Below are 19604 nucleotides of genomic sequence, written 5' to 3'. Positions count from 1 at the left end.
TTGGTAGATACATTGCAGTAAAGAACTATAAGCCTCACTACCACGACAGGCACATTGCAGAACCTCAACAGAAAGATGAAATTATAAGTAGAACATAGATAGATCTTGCACCCTAGCACAGAAATAACACACTCACTGAACTGGGTTAAGATACAGGTGCACCTGGGCTGATCTCGTGGAGAGCCATACCAAAACCAGGCTGCTTTTAGGGGGAGGCTTACTGCATAGACATTCACAGACAGCATCCAAATCCAGAGAGTCTGAAAAAATTAAGCTGGCCCTGCACAAAACCATTTGAATGTTGCTGCAGTGAACACTGAGGTCCAGAGGGATACAACCTTGGGGAAAGCATCAATCCCAGCCTGACTCCCTACACATGTGCTGCAGTGTGCTTAAGCTACCAGAGCTTCCCAAAACAGAACAGCTAAGGGAGAAGCATGGCGCGGAGGTAGGTCTTCCAGCTCATGACCTCAGCTGGCTTCAGCAGAAATCAGAAAGCATCAACAGCATCAAATTAACTCCATATGCTTGATGCTGCAGAACGGCATTTTCTAAAATGTATCTGTTAACTTGCATTACAAAGATTTTTCCATTCTCCACAGTAACTCAGCTTTCTGTTATACTCTCTGACATGAAGCAAAATCATACCAATCTAGTCCTCAAATGCTTGCCCTTGTTGAGGGGCAACCATTTATAGTTTAAGTGTATAGATAATATCTATACTTTACCATCTATACTTTAAGTGTATAGATAATATCTATCTTCATTCGCAAGCATTGTATTCCCTCAGTTTTCTTCATATATTAAATCCTAGTATGTTCTCCTTTGCCTACTTTCTACGTTATCTCAGGACAGTCGTAAATTTTCCAGTTAAGTTTTAACATGTGTCCACATGGGTTCTACAGAAAATTTTAAAAAGAATAGAAACTAGCAACTAGACACCAAAGCCTCTCTTTTCAGTCTGAAGAAGAGCAGGCTCAGGGGAATTTCACAATGTGTATAAATAACTGAAGGGAAGGCGCAAAGAGGATGGAGCCAGGCTCCTCTCAGTGGTGACCCGTGACTACAGGCAATAGGAACAAAATGAAATACAGGAGGTTCCTCCAGAACATCGGGAAATACTACTTCTACTGTAAGGGTGACTGAGCACTGGCATAATTGCCCAGAGGGGTGAGTCTTAAAAGCCACCAGGACGTGATCCCGGGAAAGCAGTGGCTCTGCTTGAGCAGGCTGGACCAGACGATCGCCAGAGGTCCCTTCCCATCCCAACCATGCTGGCATTCTGTGATTATTTCTGCCTTGATTTCTCTTACTCTAACAGGTTTTTTCAACTGACAAAACAGCTGATAGTTTTATCTCTCCTCTAACATCAAACTAAGATGAAAAAGCACTTGTTACATAAATAAGAAATTCTGTGACTTTTTATCTAACAGTATTTCCTTCAATTCAACAACAAAGTAATCAGTTGCATCACCATCATGGTACAATATATTGCAGGAAGGGAGGAAGAAAATTGCCTCTCCCCTATGGTGCACTGGGGGAAATAGGTCACTATTTCTCAAAGGCTTTTTCAGCTTTGTCCGTCTTTAAAACACAAACAAACGAACATTTTTAAAAAATATTTATCCCACAAACTCAGTATACTCAGTGCCACACCTCAGGCATGCACATCACAAATAACAAAATAAGGCCTACAACTTTTACTGAATCATTCAATGTTTTAGCCTATACTACAGGAGATTTCAACCCAGTTTCTCAAACTTGCATCTTTACAATACACTAGAATCCCAAATACAAGTAATACATTGAGGACAAAGAGTCGTAACTTTGAACTCAACAGCATAAGATTTTAGGAGTTATCTTTAAATACTAATAGAAAAGAGACTTGTGATGCTATATTTTAAAGAGCTCCATAGATTCAAATTACCTAAGTCAGATTTTGTAACAAATCTTAATTTAGTTGGAAAGTGTAAGAACTCCCTCAAAAAGATTATTTTTCTGTATTTTCATTAATTTTGTGTTCATAGAACATAGAAGTCCAGTATTTACAAGTTTTAAATTAGCAGAGGTGAGCTGCACACAGATGGGCTTCCAACATAGCTGGCATCAATACTTACTTGATACTGACTTACAAAATACTAGACAAATCTTTTTATATCAGTTAATAAAACTGGCATAAAATTTTCAGCAAGCATTCTCTCACTGAACAGAGTTTATGAGACATCTTCAGTCAAGAAAAAGGTAATTCTCAGAGGAAAATAAGGTACAGAAAATTTGATACAGCTTATATGGAAGTGAAATTATGTATGGGAGAACTTAAGACAAGTTGTTAGTGGTTGGTTCTGAAATGCAAAGCTCTAGCTCATCTTAATTCCCTTCCTCTCCCCCACTCAAAAAAAATCTCTCCTTTCCCTAACAGCAAAACCATCAGAAGGATGGTGTGCCGCTTCAGCATAAATCCTGCTCATTAGGCTGAAGCTTTCAGCCAAAGGATGGTTAAATGCACACAGAACTGAACTAGCTACAAGTGCCTATAGATAGAGGGTTCACTTCTGCCTTCTCCAACATTGAAAAGTAACAGGAATTCTGGCACGGGAACAGAAAGCCAGGGCTAAAGCGATTAAATTCCCCATAGCATAGGTGTGAAGATCCTAAAAGAACAAAAACATGCACTGGGTTACAATAGGGTAAAATACAACATAGTCATAGTCACTTGCTACTCAGCTGAGAACTTGATACTTGCCTGCCCAGTACTAGTGGCTTCTAGTCCGTCTTCCTTTGCCCATCATTGTCATGCTTATCTCATGCTACCTTATCTTGTTACTTCTTTGTGTAGTTATACACTTTTGGGACTAACTTGTCTCCTGAACAATCTACCATTACATCCCAAGTCACCTCAACACAGATATCAGCCAAAGCTTAAACTCATCCATCAGGAACAGCTTCCAGCAGACCTGGTTTCACTCATTTGACAAGTCCAACAACTGCAAAAGCCTTAACCTAAGCAGCTCATAAGCTATGAAGCGCATGTCACTGAAAACTTGTCAGAAATACCAGCGTCAGTAAAATGGAGGGGAGTTTAAAGCAGTCGCAACTGGAGAAAGTTCAACTGGCTTCTCTATCAGTAAAGCCAACATCAGAGCACTACAAAATCTCCGGTTTCATCCAGGCATTACTGTCTTTGGCAGGTCTGCAGGGAACTCGGCTTCCCTTTCCTTCAGTGTTACACAGAAACCTCTACTCTATCAACAGTTTTCTCTACTTCATTTGAAGAGACAACATTCAGTCTTTCCCATCTGTTGATACCAGCAGCTCTGAGTACCTATTTATCTGCACCTTTCCATCCTGTCCTTACTCAGGGGAGCACCTTTTCCAAATCAGACAGTAAAACCACTGTCTTATCCACAAGTTGTCAGTCTACCTCCTGGTATCTGCAGAGATAGACAACAGGACTAGATATATTTGCTTGCTTTCATAAAGTAACAAGCAAAAGACTTGAGCTGACAACAACAAAACACCTAACAACTAGTCATTAGAACAACAAAACTTATTTGTCATCGTCCTAATTTCCTTCTTATTCAGACTGCCAATTAAGCTGAGGTATTTATGAACTGCTCTGAGGTAGCCCTGTTCTGCTGTATTTTCATTCAGAGCACAAATCTGGTGGAACACTGATGACAAAGTCTCTCACAAAATTACAATGTCTGTGACTCAGGATTGAGAGCTGTTACCAAGACACCTTCTTCTCACAGAAGTATAATCAATATGCTCTTCCCACATGGATTTTTCCACTAGGATCCATTTGAATTTCAAAAGGCTACAAGCAAAAACAGAGTGATACTTCACAATATGAAAAGAAAAAAAAAACAAAACCAACCAAAACCCCAAGCACTGCAATTTGTAAACAAAGCCAGGAGTTTACTATGAAGAAGCAGTAATACTTAATATTTTTGTGCTCACAGATTTGCTTAATGTGACTGAAATCAAATCCCCCAAAAGTTATAAAAATTTTATTTTGGCAATAATTAAAAACAAATAATTTTCTGAAAACCACAAATGTTACATAAGTGTTTAAACCTCTTCTTTATGATTTTCATTAAAGCTATTTCAAATTTCAGGAATGTTGAACTTTTGTAGCCATAAATAAAAAAATAAATTGCAAATTTTAAGATTAAAGCTAGTTCTAACAGCGTAAGGTGCATCCCTTTTGGAAAGGGTATTCATCAGGTATAGTAACCAAAGGGCATCATATCAATCATATTACAAAAAAAAAAAAGTTTCTTCATCCACTATGCTCAAGCTTGAATTACTGTCATGGGTATATGGAAAAACATATGATTTACAGGAACTGGGATGAGACATTTGAGCCACAGTTTTATTTCTAAATTTCAAGTGTCTCAAATTGTACCGTACCTCCTCCAGCAAAAATGATAGGGACAAAAATTTAAATTTAATGTGTAGGTGCTAACTAAGGCCTTTAAAAGGCTTTACAGTAAAAAGGAGGGACTTCCAAAACATACCACTCACTGAATAGCACTAGAAAAGCGGTTATCAAAATGGTCAGCAGATGTGGAGCTACTGCTATTGAAACCAGTGGAAGAAGCTCTCATGGAAGTTTGGGAAGATCTAGAAGAGACACGGGACATGAAGGATGACCATATGCAAGTAATGTAGATCTAAAGGAATAGTGTTAATGCCTTCACAGCATGAATTTGCTTAAACTAGAAGAGCAAAGTTACTACAGACGAGATTTTTCATTACAATATATCTTAATCTCTGTTTGCAGCTGTGACATTGCTGCTGCTGGAAAAGGGTGCTTTTGCAAAAAAAAAAAAAACAAAAAAAGAAATCCTAGTCATCTGACTGTCATTTGCTGTTGCAACCAAGCACTCTGAAGCATGGTTCAAAGACAAAACAGCTTCTAAGTCACTAGCTGACCACATGATGCTGGTTGTCTACATCCAATGCCACTTCATTAAAATCTCTTTATAGCAGTCTATGAAGATGAAGAGAAGAAAAAAACCCACCAAAATAAATTCCAGCATGCACTCATAGTTTACATTGTCTAAAAGCATTCTGAAAAGTGCCAATGAACACTTGTACTGAAATTCTCCCATTCTGTATAGCAACACAGAGTACAAAAGCTTTCCACTGCTCAGTGGAAATCCTCAGGCAGCATTCCAAACATACTTCACATTCAGTAAGAATTGCCAGTCGAACTTCTTTTTCATCCAGTATAAAGCCACAGAAATTCATCTAACTTGGGAGCTGGGAGGAGCAGGTACAAAGCTAGCACTGAGAAGAAATTCTGATTTTAGAAATCAACAGAAATAAATAAACTTTTTTTAATGATACTATGATTTATTTTCAGTGAGGCATAAAATTCACATGACCTTGAAATGGCAATCATGTCAACCTGCACTACTTTCTGCATCAATAGCTTCTATTAAGAAAGCTATTGGTTTATTTTCAAATCCCTTTGGCATATTAAAGTAAGAGAAGGTACATGCATGACTGTGATACATTCTCTGCAAGTCTCCCTGTGAGGATCCACAAACACAGGTACAACAGACTGGGTCTCTCAACAGAACTGAACATTTTGACTAACCTAGGAACCTATTCAGACTTACTCTTGGATCTGAACTGCAGCACAGTCATCTACCTAAATCCCTCCTTCTCTCTCTCTCTCTCCTGCCTCCTCCCTCCTTTTTTAATAGGGACATCCCACAGACATCTATCAATTAGCAGGTCAGCAAAATAATAATTAAGATGTTTTCACAAAAATGCCCATTGGTCTAAGACTGCAAGAGGTCATTTTTTCGCATGCATAACAACACAATTACACAGGCTACTGTTTTTCTAATTCTACTGGAGTATGCGCAGTATCAGTAACTGGAAAGAACATATTATGGTTACAAAGAAAAGAGAATGTTTAATCAATCGGGTGAATTGCCTGGAATCCCCAAGGAAGCAGCTTGGGAATGAAAGAGAAATTTACATCAGTTCAAAGCCTTGAAGCACAAGTTTTTCCAACATTCACTAATCATATCATGAAGAATACCACAGTGAAGCTTTCAGCTGGACAAAGACAAGTATGAAATTCTAATTATTCATAAACAAGATAAGCAGAATATGAACAACACAGCAGGAATTTTTTAAAAAAGCCATTGATTTTTTAAAAGATCTTGAAATGCATTAACAAGTTGAAAATTTAGATGTTTCTGATTATCCCACCCATCTAGATACTATTAGTTATTTCCAAATTTTAAGTGTAACTGCATGTCTTTGCAGCATTAGGAACTTTTAAAGGAAATAAAAATACAGGACTATTTACAAAATGCCTTTAGGTATCTTAGAATACACATAAGTAAGTCTTTAAACCTGCCTCCTGCCCACAACTCCTATCATTTCAAAACCTTCCCACGAGTTTATTAAGTCCTCAAAGGTCAGATGGCTGGGCAGCTTCTCTCTCAAAGCCACTTCCACAGGCTGCCTCCTTTTTAGAACTCTACATTTTTTGACAGTAACATTGACAAGACACACAAGCAATTTTATCCTAAGCCATGTGGTCTACTGTTAACACTCAAAAGCTTTTATGGTCAGCTACGTGTTCGTCCCAATATCTGCATTGCTTTTGCTCCCTAAAGTTGTACTAACCAAGTTCATTTACTGCTCCCCATCTCCAAATCCCAACATGGTGATCCAAAGACTGGAGGCACTTGGTAAACATGGCAGCATTAATTATAGGAAACATCGTATTAGTTTTGCAAGATCTGTGAAACTCAGATCTCTTTGGACGCATCAGCAGAAATAACATGCTGGCACCCGTTTTTACATCTCACACCCCATTTTTGACAGTTTTTAGACTTCAAATGCAGCAGTCACGGCTTAACAGCCCCCTCCTTCTCCTAGCGCCGTATGACTTATCTCTTGGCAATAGGCACTAAAGACACCGCTAAGAATCAAGGCTGAAATTACCATCCCTTAGCATTTCTTCCACATTTAGCAAACACTCGTGACGTTCACGGGCATACGGTATTCTAATTAAACCACGCCTGCGGGACCAGGCTAACGCCGGTTCTGGCAGCCCATCTCCTCACCCCCGGGCCGGCCCGCTCCTACAGCCTCCCCCAAACCCAGCTTACAGAGAGCAAGGAATGACTAGAAGGAGAAGCGATGCAAAACGCCTTTCCCGGCCGCCCAGCGGCACCGACAGCCATCCCCGCTCGGCCCCGTGCGCCCGCCGAGAGCCCCCCGCCCCCGAGCCGGGGTCACTTACTGAGCTGCCCGGCCCCGGGCTCCCTGCCGCCGGCTCCCCCGAGCCCGCTACCGCTGCCCAGGCTGCCCAGGGCCCCGCCGGCGGGCGGCGTGCCGCTCTGCCGCTCGAAGTTGCCCGGGTTGGAGAAGAAGTCGCGGAGCCGCGGCAACTCCCGGCCGCTCTCCAGCAGCTCCGTGTGCAGTTCCAGCGCTGTCAGCAGGAGCTGGTCCCGCAGCAGCTGCGCCGCTATCGCGTCCATCGGCACCCGTGGCGGCTCCCCCGCCCCCGCGGCGGCATCGCCCGGCGCCGCCGCTCGCAGCCCCGGCAGCTCCTCGGGGCTCCCCGCCGCCTCCGCCGGCGGCTGCGGGTACGCGGGCCCGCCCGGCTCGGTGCTGCTGCTGCTGCCGCCGCCGGCCCGCGCCTCCTCGGGCTCGTCCTCCTCGGAGTCGCTGAGGAAGGGGTTCACGCTGCCGCCCCCGCCCGCCGCCGCCGCCGCCATCTTACAGCCCGACGCGGCGCGACCGCTGCCGGGGTGATGCCGCGGCAAAGCCTGCGCGGGGCCGCCGCCGCCGCCGCCCCTCCTGGTGGGGCTGGGGCCGGGGCCGAGGCCGCTGCCGCTCCCCTGTGATGGCAGTGATGGTGGTGGTGGTGGTGGTGGTGGTGATGATGATGCTACTGCTGGTGCTGCTGCGGGCGCTGCCGCCACCGGCGGCCGCAGCAACTCCCCCCCGCCCGCCGCCTCCTCGGCCGCCTCCCACCACCCCACTGCCGCTTCCGGATCGCAGCCTTCGCGAGAGCGCTCGCGGCCAACCGCGAGTGGCGCCCCGGCGGCCGGACCCGCCCCCTCCGCTGTGGGCGGGGCCCGAGGAGCGGGAGGGGCGGTGCCGAAGGGAGAAATAAAAATCAAGGGGCGGGGCCACCTCCGAGTCGGGGGCGTGGCCATTATAAGGGGCGGGGCCTCGTGACAGTCCTCGTTGGGTCGGGGTCGGAGGCGTGGCCCAGGGTCGGGCGGAAGCGGAAGTGTCCTGTGTTCCCGGCGGGGGAGAGGCGTGAGTCTTGGCGCCTGCGCGCTCAGCGGTTCCCCCGGGGAAGGGGCGGTGGATGCCCCACTCGTCCCGGGGCCTGATCCTCGGGCACGGGGGTGAGCACGGGCTGTGTCTCACGGCCTCTGGAGAGCTTTGGCCGCTCCGCAGGCAGCACGGCGGCCGCACAGCCTGTTGCTGGGACGGGAGGGGCGCGGGGCTCGGTTTGGCCCCGTGCCGGAGTTGTTGGCCGGGACAGCGTGGGGCTTCCCGGGGAAAGCAGCGCCCTGCGAGGGCCCCCGGGCAGCTGCTTGGACATTGGAATGGGCCCGGGGAGGTGGTGGACTCACCGTCCCTGGAGGTGTTTAAGGAAAGACTGGATGTAGGACTTCGTGCCATGGGCTAGTTGACGTGATGGTGTTTGGTCATCGATTGGACTCGATGATCTGAGAGGTCTTTTCTGACCTAATTGATTCAGTGGGTGTGTGAGCCGTCGCCTAGCGTCAGATGTGCTTCATGGGCCTGGGGTTAGGGAGGCCATTACTACTCAGGAGCACAGGTGGGTAGTAAGTTTATGGTCTTTGGAAGAAGAGTCTGGCAGCTTCAGAGTACTACAGGGATGTTGTGAGATTATGCAGGGAGAAAATTAGAAGGGCCAGAACCTAATGAGAACTTAACTTGGCAACTGTTGTAAAAGACAACAAAACCTGTTTACATCCGTCACAGAAGGAGGACTAAGGAGGCTCTTCATCCTTTATGGGAAGGAACGGGAGACAGATGAGGAAAAGGCTGATGTACAGAATGCCTTCTTTGCCTCAGTCTTTAATAATAAGCCAGTTACCCTCAGGATACACAGACCCTTGAGGCAGAAAACAGGAACAGGCAGTAGAATCCTCCAGTAATCCAGGAGGAAATGTTTACTGACCTGCTACATTGCTTAGACACTCACAAGTCTATGGGCCCAGATGTGATCCACCGAGAGTACTGACGGATATGGCAGAAGAGCTCACCAAGTCACTTTGAATCATTTATCACAGTCCTGACTAAGTGGACAAGTTCCAGGTGACTGGAGGTTGACAAATGTGATGCTCATCTACAAGAAGGGCCAGAAGGAGTATCTGGGGAACTACAGGTGTGCCAGTCTGACGTTGGTGCCAGGGAGGGTCATGGAGCAGATCATCTTGAGTGCCATCACATGGCACATACAGGACAACCAGGGGATCAGGCCTAGCCAGCATGGGTTTAGGAAAGGCAGATCCTGCTTGACCAGCCTGATCCCCTTTTATGACCAGGTGAACCTGCCTAGTGGATGAGGGAAAAACTTTGGATGTTGTCTACATGGACTGTACTGAAGTCTTTGACCCTGTCTCTCATATGCTCTTGGAGAAACTGGCTGCTCATGGCTTGGACAGGTGCACTGTTCACTGTATAGAAAACTGGATGACTGGGCCCAGAGAGTGGTCAGGAATGGAGCTAAATCCATGTGGTGGCGAGTCACAAATGAAGTTCCTGAGGGCTTGGTTTTGAGGCCAGTCCTGTTTAATATCTTTATTGATGATCTGGGTGAGGAGATCAAGGGCACCCTCAGTCAGTTCACAGCTGACCCAAGTTGGGTGGGAGTGTTGATCTGCTGGAGGGTAGGAGGGCTCTGCAGAGGGATCTGGACAGGCTGGATCAATGGCAATTGTATGAGGTTCAACAAGGCCAAGTGCCAGGTCCTGCACTTGGGTCACAACAACCCCACGGAGCACTACAGGCGGAGGGACAGAGTGGCTGGAAAGCTGCCCAGTGGAAAAGGACGTGGGGGTGCTGGTAGACAGGGGCTGAACATGAGCCAGCAATGTGCCCAAGTGGCCAAGAAGGCCAATGGCATCCTGGCTTGTATCAGAAATAGTGTGGCCAGCAGGACCAGGGCGGTGATCATCCCGTTGTACTTGGCGCTGGTGAGGCCACATCTCAAGTCCTGTATTCAGTTCTGGGCCCTTCACTGCAAGAAAGACATTGAGGTGCTGGAGCATGTCCAGAGAAGGGCAACAGAGCTGGTGAAGGATCTGGAGCACAAGTCTGATGAGGAGTGGCTGAGGAAGCTGGGGGTGTTTAGCCAGGAAAAAGAGTTTCAGGAAAGAGCTTATTGCTCTCTATAGCTACCTGAGAGGAGGTTGTAGCAAGGTGTGGGTTAGCCTCTTCTCCTAGGTAACAAGCAATAGGAGGAAAGGAAATGACTTCAAGCTGTGCCATTGAATTTTTTCATAATATCCATTAGGTTGGATATTAGTAAAAGTTTATTGACTGAAGAGGTGGTTAGGCATTTAAGCAGGCTGCCCAGGGAAGTTGTGGGATCGCCATCCATGGAAGCATTCAGAAGATGTGTGAATATGGCACTTAGGAACATGGTTTAGCAGTGTACTTGGCAGTGTGGAATTAGTAGTTGGACTTGATGATCTTAGAGGTCTTTTCCAACCTTAAAGTCTCTATGATTCTATGAAGTTGTGCATCTGGAAGTGTGAAGTTCCCACTCTTGAAAAGATGATGTGGTTACTTTGTGTGTTGCCTGGTGAGAAACTCGAAGTCAGAGTGTAGCTACAGGTAATGTTTGCTGCTGAAGGAAATTCAGCTCATTAAAAACAATTTGGAACAAGGCCAGCATTGGTTTCTGGTTTGTTTCTTAAAAATAATGTTCCATTCCCACTAATGGGAGCTCTGTGTAAAGCCGATTCACTACGAGTCACTTACTGGGGCTGAACTCTTGGTAACAGAATAGTGGGAACGTTTTGCAGCAATAGGGAGACCTAAAAGCACTGTTGAGTGCTGACTGCAAACTCTTCCAATCATGCGGTGGTGTGCCATAAAACACCAGTGCTTTCCTTCTGGTTCAGATTTGCATACTTTTTTCATAAATAGCATGATCAATTTTGTGTCCTGCCCCACAATAAACTTCGCATTTTATCACTACCTTATTGTTTTATGTTGTTGATATACAGAAAGAGCGTTGACCAGCGGAGCAGGAACTGGTTGTACCATAAAGTAAAATGGTGCTGTGTTGAAATTCGAGCGGGATCACAATAAGAACAAAAACATTTTACTGTTGCTGCTCCGGTGGAATGAGGAACCCTTAAAGAAACCTTCTGCTTTTTCACTTCCGCTCTGGAGAGCTAAAGCGTGTTCAGTACGAGTTTGTTAAAAGCCGAGTCTGGTGCTGTTCCCCTTCCTTTGGGATGGAAGGAAAGCCCTACCGGTGTCCTGCAGCGGCCTCTGGTGGCGGTGGATGGTGATCGCATGGAATTCGATTACAGGGAAGGGGCAGTGGTTACCGTGGGGGAGTCCAAACGCTCAGTTCTACTCTTCTTGTAAGAAACTCATTTCTGCCGACTTCAGTGTGCTGCTACAGTAAGGACTAAGTTTTTTTTCACTCTTCCTCACCGAAAATAATGTAAAAGCATTCCGCTGTTTCAGTACTTCGGAAGAGACTTGTTTGGGTTTATGAAACAACCAAAATATTTACACATGACACTCAGTTGCTCCAAAATAATTTACGGATGGCTGGGACAAATCTAACATAGCTAAAATGTGTATTCCAGAGTGTAAGTAGAAAAATGTGCTTTTAACAACTTGCTTTAAACAGTTTCTTAGGTACCAAAGGGCTATTATTTTGAGAAAACCTGAGAATAAAACCTAATAGTGTAGTACCTTGGAGGATGTGTGAGACAGAATAAGATGCAGGAGTTCTGGAAACAGAGCATTATATAGGTCTACGTGAGGCAGACAACTGCAAATTAATTTTTTCTTAATTTATTCAGTAGTCGTTCTGAGAAAAGCACATTGTTCATCAAGCTGATTTGTCTCTTACTAGAGTTGGTGTTTCCTTCTAACTTTCAAAGGATTTGATTTCTGTGTCTGAAGAACAGCATACCTAGATACATCATGGAAAACTGAGTATCCAAAATACAAGGGATTTGTAGGAAAATATCTTAAGAGGTTTTTGGAGGAGGTGGTATATAAGCAATTTTTTCAGTCTGTGCATGTTTGGTTTTTTTTTAATGAATTTTTAAAGTTATGGTTCCTGAGATGGAAAGCAAGTAGAAAAAAATCAGCCTTTACTGTGTTGATTTTGATAGGAGTGTTAAATCTTGAGCTAATGGTTCAAAGTTTGATGAACTTAAACATGACCAGTTTCAGGTTCCCTCTGCTATTTGGTGGGGTCATGGGTGTGTAAAGTGTGCTTTTTTTCTGTGCTACTGTGGTGCAGTGTCAGCTGCTCTCATGTGAGTGAACACACAGTTTAAGTCAAGCTATAAGGGGTTTTCTGTTTCAGTTTCTACAGGCAAGATTAATTTCCTTTAAAGTAATTCATTCTGTTAGGTTCATATTGGTTTATTTCTGTGCTGAATACTTGAAATATATGAAGTAATGTGTTCTAATGAATCCTACAGTGAAGTAGGGTAGCTTTTTTTCATCTGATTGGGATCTCAATCAAGGCACAGGGAACAAAATAATGGAGGAAAATCTGAAGCAAATCTGATTTCTACTTTAAAATAATGCTGATCTGTGTGTTCTGCCAACTCTTGCTCAAGTTTTTTTCTAAAACTGAGCTTCCTGAAAGAATCTTTGTCTATACAAGTTTATTTAAGACTAACTTTTACCCCCTTTCAAAAAAAACTTAAAGGAAGTTATGATTTTTATCTTTGCCTTCAGACGTTAAAAAATGAGCTTTGGTGCCTTGTCAACTCTCTAAGCTCAAAAATATTTTGACATTCTGCAGGATCTGAATAATGCAAATGTTGAGACTCATAATGTTGGTAGCTTGTGCTTTAAGACCTCTGCCATTTCTCTGAAACTGTATCTGTCTGTTCCAGTTTTAAGGGCGTGTTTCTTAATGAGAGTAGCCTATGTCAGTAGTTAATAGTTACTTGTGTGTTACGCACAGATGTAGCTTTACCTTGATAAACTGACTTTAAAAAGTGTTTGTTAAATTGGGATTTTAAGTAGAAGTAGTACAGCAACGTGAGGGGGCTCTCAGAAATATTTTCAGCCTCACCAAAAATGTGATAATGACCCATGAAATCAGATAAGAACCTGAATTAAACAAAACAAACTCCCCAAATCACTTTGAAATCAAGTTTGGCTGTGTTTTTCTATCTCCAAAACTGCTGTTTTGAAGCACTACTGTGAACATGTATTCATGAACAAATATTCATGAACAGTGAATATTTGGAAGCCAACTTTCAAAACCAGAGCGAGCAAACACACTCAGAGCCTAACAGTTATTTTAGAAAACTTGTTCAAGCTTCATTATGCACGTATTTATGTTTTTGTGAGAATGAACAGACGGAAAAAAAGGTGTTATGGTTGAGTGAGGAGACATAAATTGCAAATCAAAATGGGACCTTTTATGACACCATTAACACTTGAATGTTGAATTGCTTGGGCTTCACTCACCTTAGCCTGAAAGATGGAGTATGTTGCCTGAAATGTAGGCTGCCCAGAAAGCTCTTGTAGAGGGTAACAGACCCCTCTGAGATGTTGTGCTTTACCCTGCCTCACGGTGGTGAAGGACAGTGTAGCTGGGGAAGGGAGATAGTGCACCAAGAGAAGTAGGAAATCAGTCACTATAAAGTTGTTCTTGAGTTCTAGAGTCCAAAGGTACTAAGTTCAAATGACAAGCTGCTTTGCCTGAATTTGTTAAGGTGTCTTTTATTGAAACTTTGTGGAGGTCAAGACTTGACATTGAAAAGGTCTTATTGACCTTCCTATCACAGCAGAAACATGGGCCAACTTGGAGCAATGCTGCTATGCGAGCCCCATGCCGCTGCTCTGTGCTTTTGGGGGTTGTCTGCTTCACATTATTCCTCTTCAATTTAGTACTTTTACAGTTTTGTAAAAAAAATCCACCTATTGTCTTTATATGGACTGCTGCCTACAACTAGTGTGAGATGCAGGCTTCAGAGAATGAAGGAATCTGAGGACATGCTTTGAACATGCTGAGTTAGCACTGTTGGGAGGAGATGCAGTCCTGTCCTGGTGCCAACATAGAGGTTTGTTTTGGGAATTTGGGGAACTAAACTACAGCAAAGTCATCTTTACTCTTCCTTCCTTTTTTTTTTTTCTTTATGTTATTTTCAGTTGAATTCATTCTCTAGAATGCTTGACTACAAAGTTGTACAGATGGCTGTGCCAGACCAAGGAAGCAGGCAGGAGCAGAAGAGGACAGGACAGCTGTCTGCAGCTGTACTGGCTTGGTTTTCCTTGCAGTATTTGTGACTGTGAAGACCTCTTGTTCTTTTAACTGCTACTCCCATGACAGCCATTTTTGTGTAAAATACCTGATAAAACATATTTGCCTTGCTGGTCCTAGGTATTTTTGAAAATATGCTTTTAGTTACAAGCAGATTTCTATAAATGGTAGTGTACAAGTGAAGAACCGATACACAGATAATAGATTTTTTTCTGTCACCTCAAAACTAGCTGCTTGTGTCCTTCCTGAGAGCAGATACTAAGATAGGTGGACTTCATGTTCTTGACTTGAAGCTGTTTTTGGTGCCTGTCTCACAATAGAATTGTCATCTCTTTGGAATCTTCTCTCTATCAGATCCACACCCCTCTTTTGCCAGTAGAGGAGTCAGGCAACTACAAATGATTCTCCATTTTTGGGGGGTGGGGGGAGAGATGTGGAGGAGAACCAGAGAGATATTGCCTACCTGTGTTCTCTAGGTTTCTAGGTCTCTCTCTAGCAGTTTTTGTCTTGCTCTCTAGGCTTTTTTTTTTTTTTTGTCCTACAATGAATCTACTACCGTTCATTTGCCAAAACAGTTTGAGTGCTGCTTTAAATCAGCAAAGAGGCAGAATACTGATTGTTTTCAGGAATAATTTCCTGGCTCTAGTAATTATTAGAGTGAGTCAGCAGTTGAAAAGTAAAGGTGTCTTATACAAATGAAAAATGGCTTGGATTTGTCATAAAAACAAATGTAAGCTCACAGGGTTTCAGCAGAGAGTGCTTACAAGTTGATATATTGTAAATGCTAATGAATGTTAATTACTTGGTTAGTAGAGGTTGATGTAGGAGCAAATAGAACTTTGTTCTAAAGTGAATGTTAGGGTTTCAGGCTGCAGTAACTTGTAAGTTGAGTGAGCTTTGTGTCTTATGGGAGCTTAGGAAAACTCTTCCTATGGGAACAGCTTGCAACCATGGCTGCTGGTGGAAGAGTTAAAAGGAGGTGACTCCTTTGCTTAAAGATTTCTTGCTAGACCTCAAGATATCCTTGGACAAATATTGCGTATACTTACATTACTACTTGAGTACTTGAATGCTCTTTTGAAGTGAGTATAATCCATCCTTTTTAGCGCTTTTCTGCAGATTACAACTTGACTATTGCTATTCTATTTAATAGTTTATTTCGCTTGGCAATGAAAGGAATTGGATTTTTTTTTTTTTATCCCCTATTTCTTTATGTCGAAGAGGTACTTCTTGACAGCCTGTTTCGACGTTGGCTTTTCCCAGGAACTGGGTCTGCCGTGGTGCCCGGAGCGATGCAGGACCCTGGAGAGCGCCGGGCTGCGGGGGCTGCGGGCCCCGGGGGGCAGCGGCCACCGCCCCCTCCGCCCTTCCACAGCCCCGAGCTGTGCCCATCCGGGGGTGTGGAATGTAATGCGTCTCCGATTGGGGTTGCTTTCCTGGTGTGCCTTCACCTCAGGCCTTAAATGAGTTTTTGTTCTCAGTGGGAAACTTAACTTGCCTCTCTCTGCGTCAGCTTTGTTGTGAGCTGAAGTCTGGCAGGTATAGATATATATATAAAACAAAAATCATGCTAGCCAACTGAATAGTATTCAGCTATATACATTAGAACACAAAAGTTCCAAAGTCCTTCTATTAAAAAAAAAAAGAAGCTTTTGAAAGGGTGGGAATCTACAAATTGATTATTTGACTTCTGTATGCCTTTTATGAAAGTATTAGTATATGCTTAGAAGGTTTCTTGTGGCCCTTGTTTTTTAATTCCTTCAAACTGAAGCTATTGGCAAATTGACATTCAGAGGCTTATGTATAAGATTCAACAGATGTGGCTTGCTTCTACTTGACATGATTCATTTTGATTTGTAATGGTTTATATCAATAAGCAAATGTGACTTAATAAGGGAAAAATAGCTTCTGTCAGCTTTTTTAAACCCTTCTTATTAAGACTAGCTTCTATGGAACATACTTTAAGCACTGTTTGGGGTGTTTTTTGTTCAAGAGTGGTTTTTTTTCTCTGTATGTATGCATAATATATTTGCAAACTGATTTTTACAAAGCAATGCAGCTGAAAGTTGTTCTTTTTTTCCATCCTCTTCCCTGTATGCTCTACATTAATATTTGTTGTATGACTTTAGGAAGTTTGACCCTTGCCCCTTTTATTGTTAAAGGGCAGAACTCTCCTGCTTGTATTGGTACTTGTGCTTTATTCCATAGTTTTATTGCAAATGTCTTTAAAATATCTCAGGGGGCCTTCAGCCTTGGTTTGTCAGGGAGGGTTCCAATGAGACAGCAAGACTGCTGTGGCAAGCTATCTTCCATGTACTTGTTTTCTCTTAAGTGCCGCTTGTCCCTTGACCCTGGCACCTGTGAAAATTGGTGGGATGGGTTCTGTTAGACACTCTCAGGCTGATGTTCTTTCTCCAAGAGTATGCCATAAAACCTTTAATATGAAAGATCTGTCTACAAAATCTACAAACAGGGTAAGAAAAAGACAGTGATGGGAATTTTTTTTTTCCCCCCACGAGAACAGAAAAAGCTGAGAAAATCTGCTACTTTTGGTAGCACAAAAAGGAATTAAACAGTCCATATTGAGCTGAAAATACAATGTTAAGCTGTAGAACAGTAGTGCTTGAAGAAGACTTGCTGGTAGAGTATCGCTGAATGACTCGGAAATCAAGCAATATGCAGGAGGATTTGCAAATACCTCCTGAGAACAAGCATAGGCCCCCCAAGTACTGTTACCCAGTGAAATAGCTAATTCACAGCAAGATCACTCAGAGTTTCTTGTTTTTGGGTTTTGCTTTTTCCAAGTTCTGAATTTCTAGCTGCCTGCATACTGAGCAGATGTAATTTTACTGTATTTCTACTTTTAGTTCTGTCTCCACTTGGCTAACAAGTGGTACCAAAGGCTGATGCTCTTGTTTTCTTTCATACCTCAAAGTAGTCATAATTTCTTAAAGAAGTGCCCTTGTTCTCTTTATCAATGCTGTCCCATTGGCAGTGTTGTTCTCAGGTGTGGGTTTTTTTTGCCTAGGAGACTTGTGGATACAATTTCCCATGTTTAAGGATAATTCAGAGAAAAGGGCATAGGCTGACATTGGGGTGACTGATTTGCAGTATTTTCAAGTACTAGGACACGATGTTTTATTGGTGCTTTGCAGGCCCTAGTCAAATGGAAAGTTTTGGCAAAAGAGACTTTTCTAGGCAGGCATAGTAATTTTGATTATCAAGTGATGTTAAAAGAAAATTAAATATTCTTTGAGCTCTTTGCCTCAGGTTTGGATGTGCTTTACTGAACCATATTTAAAATTTAAAACAGATGTCATTTGTTATTATAATCTCTAAAATGCTCAGTGAAGATGTTGAACGTAAAATAATTTTAAAGAGATGGTGTGAATTACAAAAGCTACTTTAGTGCCAAAGCAAGTGGAAATACTGTAGTTGCAGTTTCATTGTCTGGCAGAGCATGTTGTGATTCAATAGAGAAAGAAAAATTTTGGAGAAGAGGAAAAGGGACTTTATCATTTTCCCTCTTCATAGTCAATCTTCATCTTGACAATGAAGTCAAGATGAGAATTTTGGGTTTCCTACATTTAGGAGGTGTGTAAAGATGCGAGAGAGAGTTGCTCAGAGACTGGCTGGCAAGTCTCTTGTATAAATTACGGTCAGTGTCTTATATGGTCTTGTATAAATTACAGTCTTGTACAGTCAATAGGTGTGTATGCTGTGACAGAAGGAAGGACTTGGTTGCATTTCTTGACTAGTATAACTCTTTAAAAATCTTAATTAGTAAAAGCATAGGGTAGGGCCTGCTAACACCGCCTTAGATGTTGTATAGCTGCCATATCATGCACAATACTGTCAGTTAGACTGCACAACTTCCACTTTGCTCCTCTGCCCTAAGGAGAAGCATAATTTTTTATGTATGGACGAATTGTGCAGTCACCACTTTGACAGTTTAAATTACAAAATAAACAACCCTGTTTAGTTGAAAAGTATAGTAGTCAGACAGAAACACAGCAGCCATTCCTGTCTATTGCTCTTTTCTGTAAAAGATGCTTACCAAGGCCATTGATGCTTATTGAAAATGCATTTCCAATGGATTTTCTTCATCTTAATCAACAGACTTGACAGTATTAGTGAAGCATGGTTCCTCTAAAAGAAATGACTAATGTATCTTGAGCTCCCTGTCTTGACACTTTATTGTCCTTAACAAAATATTCCTGCCAGTGGGGCATATTCCATGAAGTATTTTGTGTATGTTTTATTGCGTATTTGGAGAAAGAAAAATATAAAAGGGAAATGTTACATTTCATATGAAGAACTATATTGTATTGCAGTACAAGTCTGCTTTTCTTTGCGTTATAAATAATGCTGAGAGATTATAACTTCAGAGAGGATGCATCTTAGATGTGGATTACTTAGGGAAACTGTGTGCTGCATTTAATTATGTCAGCCTTCCTGTTCAGCACTGAGGGACCTGATCCAGCCTGGGGCTGTGGATGTAGTTTCTATGGTGTGAGTCAGAAAGAAGGTTAAAAAAAAAAAGTCTTATCAGCAAGTTACAGATCAGCTTGAAAAGAGGGAAAAGCTTGTGTGAAGAAATAACCTCCCTGCTTCTTGTCCGATGGTTGGGCTTAGGTGGCTCATTGCAGCTGTCTTGCTCCCCTGCCACCATCACAGTCTGGGTGTTTTAGTCCTTGCACTGACACAGCTGTTGGTGAGGCACTCACAGCTGATAGGATTTTGGATGTTGTTTTGATAGGTGCAAATACAAAGACAGAAAGAGTCCCTTCATCCTCTCTGCCACCAATTGGGAGCTGAACTTTCTCTCTGAGAATTCAGTATGACGGCAGGGTAGCACCAAAAAACCCTTCTCTAATCTGTGTATCACTTTATTCTGGAAAAGTAATTAATTGCAGTCAGAAGGTCCTTGCTGCTTTTCTTTCTTTCATCTCCTAGACTCTAAGAAGGGTGTCCTGGTTCTGCCTTGCTGTCTCTCGGTTCGATTGCTCCCCTGTGTCTTCTCGCTCTCCTCTCTGCTCGTGTACAACATCCAATAAAGTGAGAAGCTCTGAAGTCTGCTGAAGCCTCCGGT

General features: G+C 43.0%; 2 protein-coding genes across 8 annotated transcripts in view; one reads left to right on the top strand and one right to left on the bottom strand.

Annotated features, from left to right (window-relative positions):
* The window catches only part of KIAA1468 (KIAA1468 ortholog), a 76088-nt gene extending 68543 nt beyond the window's left edge, over positions 1-7545 (bottom strand). Inside the window, exon 1 of one of the 2 annotated variants that reach the window (XM_017809391.1) lies at positions 7280-7545. In XM_017809391.1, the coding sequence (XP_017664880.1) occupies positions 7280-7517 (238 nt within the window). In that variant the 5' untranslated portion in view covers positions 7518-7545. The remainder of the gene's footprint in view (positions 1-7279) is intronic. The other variant, XM_017809390.1, reaches the window with a different exon arrangement.
* A 720-nt stretch (positions 7546-8265) lies between these two features.
* PIGN (phosphatidylinositol glycan anchor biosynthesis class N) overlaps positions 8266-19604 on the top strand; it is a 101567-nt gene continuing 90228 nt past the window's right edge. For 4 of the 6 annotated variants that reach the window (XR_001873926.1, XR_001873927.1, XR_001873928.1 and 1 more), the window contains exon 1: positions 8299-8399. The gene's annotated coding sequence lies outside the window, so the exon portion shown is untranslated. Of the gene's footprint in view, positions 8400-11647; positions 11668-19604 lie in introns of those variants that run through there. The other 2 variants (XM_017809418.1, XM_017809421.1) reach the window with 2 other exon arrangements.

Source organism: Lepidothrix coronata, unplaced genomic scaffold (genome assembly GCF_001604755.1).
Source record: "Lepidothrix coronata isolate B3197 unplaced genomic scaffold, Lepidothrix_coronata-1.0 Scaffold26, whole genome shotgun sequence".
NCBI classification, from domain to species: Eukaryota; Metazoa; Chordata; class Aves; order Passeriformes; family Pipridae; genus Lepidothrix; species Lepidothrix coronata.
Note: the sequence above shows the minus strand (reverse complement) of the source record. Positions and strands in the feature narration are given on the sequence as shown.